Raw genomic sequence first — 8,080 nt, 5'->3', positions numbered from 1 at the left:
GATTGGTAAATTGTATCTGTTTTTATACACAAATTATAGCTATTTCTAACTTTCGTAGTCTCACATGAATTAACCGTTTATTATAATAGACTTAAATGCAATATATTCAGTATCCTATACACCGTGTTAACAGTTTTAAACGCTAATGTAAATACGAATATTGACATTAAACAGACTTTACTCAAAGTCTATCATTTTTAATTGATGTTTATTAAGCCGATGGGGGCTAACTAGGCCTACATGGTGCAATACTTGACAGATGTTACTCGTTTTATCCGAAACTAGAGACAATAATAACCATTTTCTTTCTCCACTGGCTTCTATTAAGGTTTATTCATGTGAAGGTGCCCTTTGCCCTCCTTATTTACAGACTGAACTGCGCCATTCTGAATGCATTTTTCTTACAGCCTTCAGCTCTCAGTCGTGTTTCCCCCGCACATATCTGCCTAGAGATACTTACAGTGTTTCTTCAGGCGCATGCAAAAGTTGCGTTATGATGTAAGAAAGTTGCAGCGGTCACGCAGCTCGCGCGACTGCTAATGTGCATTAGCTAGCGTGCTCGTCGCAAACAAGCCGTCTTACTCTAAAGTACAAAAGCGGGTTTTATTCGCTGTTGACAGTCTGTATACGATGTCGTCGATTTGAAGTGACACCGAGGGAATGGCACAAGCGATCATACACACGAAGTGACCGTTTTTGTATCGACCGCATCCGTCGGATTCGGCGGTATCTGTAGGTTCGGTGACACTTTTGACATTAGCGTCACTGTCAGCTCGTTTGTCGATTTCGCGCGGGTTTTATTCTTCTTTTCTTGTGTTTTGCATTCGCATGGCTGAGGGGTAACTTGCACTGGAGGTTTTTGTTTCTGTTGGAGGGGCGTTTACCGTGTTGAAGCTAGCAGAAGCTTTTTGACGGGTAGATCACAGGCTGTCGGGAGTTTGACAAGCAGCTTGCGCTTATGTAATGCTGGCGATTCCCCGCTTGACCTCAAAAGACGAATAAACAGCGCGTATTCAGAGTGCGGCGAAGTTTATTTCATGACACGACTCGTGTGCGTCGTCGTTACGGCGCATTTTTTTGTCCTGAGTTGTTTTTGCGCGTGTCGAAGCTGCAGCGCGTCTTTGTAAAATCTATTGACCATGCGGGAAGTTCAACAAAAAACTATTGCGGACACCATCTAAACGTTTAAACAGCTTGGACTTGAATAGAAATGGATTTCTCGTCATAAATCTTTTTAAAGGTAAGTCTGCCTCGTGTACTTGGGGTCATTTAATGTCCATGCGTTGTGAATGCAAAGTGCATTTTTGCAATTGCATGCCATCTGCACGTTTTTCTTGTTTTAACGAGTAGCCTATAAACCTTGCAGTTTCTAATTGTTAACCCACATAGCTGCTGCTGTAGCTTTACATTAGATTTTAAAGCTTCTGCTGCCTTAAAATGTTTGCGTCATTTGGACACTCCATGCATTTTAAGGTTTAAACCATGTCCTTAGACTTGTTTTCGATTCTCGTTGAGACATTTAGTTTATATTCACTTTCCGTTTGACATTTTTGTTGGTTTAACAAGCTTTAATGCACATTAAGCGGTTTGTCAGACTAAAGTTCATTGTGATCGCAGTCGCTGATCTAAACCGACAGGTGGCAGCACTGGGGTCCACCGACTAATCTAATGCATTTGGAGGATTTGTTTGAGTTCTACGCGCCTCAAGCCTTCATTATCTGAGCAAACAATGAAGCTGATCAAGCTCCATTTTGTGCGATAAATATGAATGCGTTGCTGTAGTTAGATAAAATTAGTTAGATAATTTATTAGTTCGTAATGCAGATTGTCGATTCAAATAATTTTAAATGAGAAAAAAAAAAAAAAAAACTTGTGCAAAGTTAGCTGGAAAGTCTTAGAAATCTGCCAAAGCCATTCATTATATCACCCCGAGAGAGCTTTTGTGTGGGCATCTGGACAAAAATGTAGTTTAATATATTATTTAATTCCATTAGCAGCTGAGAGGAACTCCTGGTGGATGTTCTGTCCAGATAAACAACATTCACAGTCTGAATCTTTAAAATTTTCACTAGTAAATAATGTTGGAGGCCTTGGTCCAAAACGTTATTTTTCAAAAAAAAAAAAAAAAAAAAAGGTTTACATCTGTCTTATTCAAACATAAGTGCAACGTCAATATTTTTACTACGTTTATGTTAAACAAAATGTAATTTCTTATCTAAATTTTATATCATACATGTTTCTGTCTATACAACAGGTTTGAGATATGGATCGTGGACTAAAACGCAGCGGTAACAATGCTGAGAATCTAACTTTTGGGGATTGTATCGAGAGAGGCCTTTTGCCTGATATCGGTGTCAATGCGTCCGCTTTAAATACATCAAAAGATTTCTCGAATGGACTGAGAGGTAGTGACGCTCAAAGAAACCCCTCTATGGCAGATCCATCCTTGATGGGATGTAACATGCAAGAACCAGATGTTAAGGCATTCAAACCTTTCAGAATGCAGCACCAGCAAAAGGTAAAAGAGCCTCTCAACATTGGGGAGAACTTTTTGCTCTTGGACGAGAGCATTGCGGACTTAAATCGTGGTTCTGGCATCCAGGCCCCTGACGCTTTTACAATGAAAATGGAGGAGCTTTCCCCCATGGAGAAAGATAGGCTGGACTTTCCACCCTATGACTATCCAGATAAGGAAGCGGATGGTAATGAGAGAGTGACTGGAGACAACACCATTGATATCCTAAAGGATCTGGACTTTCCTGACTCCCTGTCTGACCTGAATGAGTTCTACGTTAATGATGAGGCTGCCTTTCTGTCCTCACTGGCAGTGGATGATGGCTTGCTGGGAGAGAGCCACTTGCTAAAGGATACCAGCCCTGTTGTCACTGGCAACAGTGCAGCCTGTGCGAATGTGAACGGCATGGGGAAACGGCAGCAGATGGCGGATGCCAGTGTCAACATGCCGGTTATAAAGACAGAGAAAGACCCAGACTTTATCCAGCTGTGTACACCGGGTGTCATCAAACAGGAGAATGAGAGGCGGAGCTACTGTCAGATGTCTGGGATGGGTGGGCCTCACGGTGGGCCCGCCGCTTTGGGAGATATGGGCGGACAGGAATACCACTACGGAGCCAACAGCGCCTCAGCTGTGAGTTTACCAGATCAGAAACCTCTTTTTGGTCTGTTTCCTCCCCTGCCTACTTTAAGTGATGGCTGGGTTCGAGGAAATGGATATGGAGATCCGTCTGGGATGCAGAGAGCCAATGAGACAGTACTTCCGTCCACCTATCCGTACAGCAGGTAGGAATGACTTTCAAAGGCTGTTGAATGAGCAGCTTTATTTATATGATGATGATGGTAAACAGCGGATAATTTGTCGTTTTCCGACAGAACGTCTAAGAATTTTAAAATCGTGATTTCCTGGCCCGAAACAGGAAAGGAAATGAATGCAATCTTTTCTGAAGTAAATATACATTTTGTAATTTTTCTGAGCTGTATATGTTTCATCAGCTGGTGAGATTGTGTGAAAATGTGGCTATTATGGGAAATCTTTCCCCGTAAAGGGCATATCGGCAAAATGCAATTGTGGAAAACTTTACAACTCGAGGGGTTTTAGAAGTTTTAAAACAATGACTTGCAGGCTTGAAAAGATAAAATGATAAAAATTTAAACATGTTTGAAGGTTTTATAATGAATGCACATTTTGTAGTTATTCTCGGCTCTAAAATATTTCACAGGATGGAATTTTTGTGAGTGTAAACTCCGTCTTCAATCCAGTCAAGTGTCAGTCGGGAAATCCTGATGACAGTGTGGAGTGGATTCTGTATTCTAGACATATTTGCTCTGTAGCATAAAGAAAAAAAAAAAACTGACCACGAAACTTCTCATAACTACATGAAATTTGCTGAAGCTGTTGTTTGCAGCTTTAATTAGTTTTAACAGAGTGTGTGCTGGTCCTCTTCTTCTCCCAGTGCCTGTCCAAAGCAAACACATGGGCCTGATGGAGCCCCCTTCGGCCCAGAACGACAAACATGTGCTCCTCTCAGAGTCTGGTTTCAGGAGACTCTAAACTTCAGTGTTTCTGTTGCTGATGTGATATTGTTTTTCGGTGAGTGTGGAAAGGACTAGAAGCTTTGAGTCATTATGGCACAAAATTCCCTGAGTACTGGAAATAATATAAAGTGTGTCCATGGTCTTGACTCTTGATCAGTATTACTTTGCTACTTGGGTTTGGGCTTTCTGATGAAATTTAGTGTTTTATGGCCAAACTTCTAGACTGAGATGGATTGATATGCTCTGGGAGACACTGAAAGACACAGACTTTCAGTGACCTGGCAGTTACGCTTTTGTTCATGCTTCTGATTTGAATGTGTCTCGGTAAAGAGTGAAATTGTGACACTTGTTATTTGATAATGTTTTGTTGTTATTTTTCTATCCAACTTGATCCGCCATGCCAGGCTCATTTGCACAAGAGAAACCTTTAAACCTTTTCCCGATGGCTGAATGTTAATCTGGCAGTCTACTTAGAAAGCCAAGTTAGAGATATTTAGGTCAGCATGTTTCTCCAGCTAAACACACTTGGACAGTTTAGTGTTAGTTACCTGAAATTTCACCTGTTATTCTTTACACTGTTTACATGGCAGCACTGTATTAATATTTCTTAAACATTGTGGTTATAATTTTTTACACCTCTCACACATGTAGTCAGTTCAGGTTAACCTGTCAGACTACAGTCAGGCTGTGTTATATGGCATTTTTTCTTGTTTTTCATGGTCTTTCTTCTTATGAGCACATATTAATTTAAAGTTAGAAAGTTTCCCTGACACACACCGATAATATGCATTCAAAATTAGTGTTGTAGTCGTCGTTGCTGATGGCCTTGAGGGCAGTGCTGCGACACAAACAGTGTCATTGCGCTACAGGCGTCCCAAGTTCAAATCCTGGACCTTTCCTGAATCCCGATCCCATCCCCTCTCTCTCACACTTCGTTTCCTGTCAGATATGATCTGTCCTAACACAATAAAGGAAAAAAAGGCCAAAAATAAATCTTACATAAAAAAAAACAAAAACAAATGTTGTCTAAAGTACTGACTTTGGTACCAGTCAGTACTGAAATTTAAAAACATGTAATGATACCAGCATTTCCTGCTAGTATTTTGAGTGCTGTTGAGTGGATTCTTAAACGCCTCCAATTAACCATAGTGTTCACGCACTCAACAGATCTCTCTGTGATTAGTTACAATAATCATCGCTTCACACTCTTCACCAAACACTTACACAGATACACACGGGAGCATTTGAAAGTGGCGTCTATCAGCGGTATAATATGGGTAACACTTTATTTTAAGGTGTCCTTATTACACAGGTTACATAATATTATAATAGCAATAAATTACGCATAATTACATGCAAGTAACCCTTAGGCAAACCCTAATCTTAACCCTATCCTTTTAGTAAGTATATGTAGTTAATTATTATTACTCAGTACCTAAATGTATATTTACACTGTATCAAGGACACCTGAAAATATAGTGTAACCTATATGCTCATGGACGGATCTTCTGATAGACATGGCTTTCTCTTTGAAGAGCGTGAAGCGACGATGATTGTAGCCAATCACAGACATATCTGTTGAGCGCTTGAACAATATGGCCAATCAGAGGTGAATCCACTCAACAGCTATTAAAATGCTTGGGGGGAAATGCTGGTATGGTTATATGTATTACATTTCAGTACCAATGTGTTATTTCATTTACAATATATTTAGAGATAAAACATGCCAACTAATATGTATAAAGTAAGCCATAATATTATTTTAATGCATTGTAAGCTCTAATTATTAATAATCATAAAAAAAACAAAAAAAACACCAGGACACTTTTTGATTTAATGAACTTTATTAAGTTAAGAGTCCTAATTTGTAGGTCCTGTTAAAATGTATGATATCTTTTTGTCCAGTTTGCTTCAAAGGATACACCAGTCATGCAAGCACAGGAATGTGACCTCCTGCAGAATCCTGATCATAAATCAAACATTCCATAAATTCTCTTTCATACGTAACAGGTCAGATAAGAAACGTGTAGTAGTGATGTGTGTGTGTGTGTGTGTGTGTGTGTGTCAACTTAACAATAATAGTTTTTCACAAAAATTCTTCTGTTTATTTTTCAGTAAATGTATTTACAGAACTTGAAGGCCTGCATTGCTTGTGCACCCTCCCCCACCCCCATTTTGATACAACAAGCAATGTTAGTGCTAGATAAATCATCAGTACTTTTAGTTTTTACTTTGATTTCTGGATCACTGAAGAAGGAATTGGTGACAGTTTTCATGTTTACATAACAGTCTATTGAAGAGTTTTATTTCTCATACTGATATGACTTGATATAAACTTCAACTGGCTTGAAAGCTTACATGCACTTTTTGTGATCAGTCAGTTGTTGTTGTTTTTTTTCAATACACTGTGCATATGAACTGTTTTGTTTAGAATTGTTTAAAACGTGCACTTTTCTGAATAGACTCTCATGCAATGTCAATGCTTTGAATACACAATTTATTTTAAGTCTAGCACTCTCTATTCTTAAAATAACTTGCCCCTTTTAGACTTGCATTCTGTTTATTTACGGCATGTTAGTAAAAAATATATATATTTTATATACTATAATATATATATATATATATATATATATATATATATATATATATATATATATATATATATATATATATATATATATATTTACATGTATATGTATATGTATTATATACTATTAAAAATATATATATACATATTTTAAAATAGAGAATTCTTTTTTCTATTCTGTTTTCTTTTAATTTAATAATAAATTTTTTATATAATAATAAAAAAAACTTGCTATGAGTACTACGTTAAGCTAAATGAGATTTGTTATAGCACTTGCGTATCATTGGTCTTTTGTTGATTTTGATTGCTTCCATTGTTCCCATTTGTAAGGCACTTTGGATAAAAGCCTTTGCTAATTGACTAAGTGTAAATTTAAGGTCATACTTTATTTTAGGATCCAATTCTTGCTATTAACAAACCATTCTATGGCTTTTACCTCAATAAACTCCTAATTTGACACTTATTAATAGTTAGGTAGTGTTTAAATTCAGGTATTGGGAAGGATTAGGTTTGTAGAATATGGTCATGCAGAATATGGGCTTTGTATGTATTAATGAACAGCCAGTATGTTATTAATAGGCATGCTGATAAGCAACTACACTTAAATCAAACACAGAATTAAATTGGGTAACACTTATTTATATTTGCTGATAGTGTTTTCTTATGGGTTTATGAGACAAACCAGTTGCATTTTCCGCTAAATTTAAATATAATTACAAAAAAAAAAAAAAAAAAAATCAGTCATATTTAAAGCTGTGGTCTGTAACTTTTTTGTGTTCAGAATTTACAAAAAAGTGTTTTTGGCTTGTCCTGAATCACTATGGTACACCCATAATAAGTGTTTATATTCAGACTATTTTAGACTCGTTCAGGTAGGTACCCAGTTCCTGCGTGATTCACATATCATCATAGACATAAACAGAGAGCAGTAGCTCCAGCTACAATGTTCTCCCGCAAGACACACGCAGATCTGTTTATTAACCACTAAAGCGGCAAAGGTTACGGACTGCAGCTTTAAATACAACATTTTTATTTAGTTTACCAACCCTTTTGACATGCCTAGTTATTTTGGGTTAATTTATTAAACGGCTTAGAATTTAACAAAAGTCTCTAATAATAGTACTCCAAAAACAGTAATATTAATATTTATTTAAACATCTCAGTATTAGAAGTTAATGTAGCAGATCTTTAATGTGCACAATGTATTACAGGTAGAAAACAAGTCAAATTTTGAAAAATAAGTGCCAGTGAGTAATGTTTGACTTAGACTTAGATTTGTTGACTCAAGCAGTTCCTTAAATCACACCTTTGATCTTTTTCTTTTAATGCTAATGTCCCATTTCTCAGGCTTGTTTCTACTTCTCTTGTGATTTAAGAATCAATGGATTTTCCAGTTTTCCAGTTGCATCGGTATGTAAGTGGCATTTTACTATTATTTTT

At 37.2% G+C, this 8,080-nt stretch overlaps 1 protein-coding gene across 2 annotated transcripts in view; it reads left to right on the top strand.

Moving 5' to 3' along the window:
• Positions 1-308: 308 nt before the first annotated feature.
• LOC113038309 (glucocorticoid receptor) overlaps positions 309-8,080 on the top strand; it is a 74,961-nt gene continuing 67,189 nt past the window's right edge. The window contains exons 1-2 of one of the 2 annotated variants that reach the window (XM_026195631.1): positions 309-1,240; positions 2,255-3,300. In XM_026195631.1, the coding sequence (XP_026051416.1) occupies positions 2,264-3,300 (1,037 nt within the window). In that variant the 5' untranslated portion in view covers positions 309-1,240; positions 2,255-2,263. The remainder of the gene's footprint in view (positions 1,241-2,254; positions 3,301-8,080) is intronic. The other variant, XM_026195630.1, reaches the window with a different exon arrangement.

Source organism: Carassius auratus, chromosome 21, assembly GCF_003368295.1.
Source record: "Carassius auratus strain Wakin chromosome 21, ASM336829v1, whole genome shotgun sequence".
NCBI lineage: Eukaryota > Metazoa > Chordata > Actinopteri > Cypriniformes > Cyprinidae > Carassius > Carassius auratus.
This window is presented reverse-complemented; position numbering and strand designations above follow the sequence as displayed.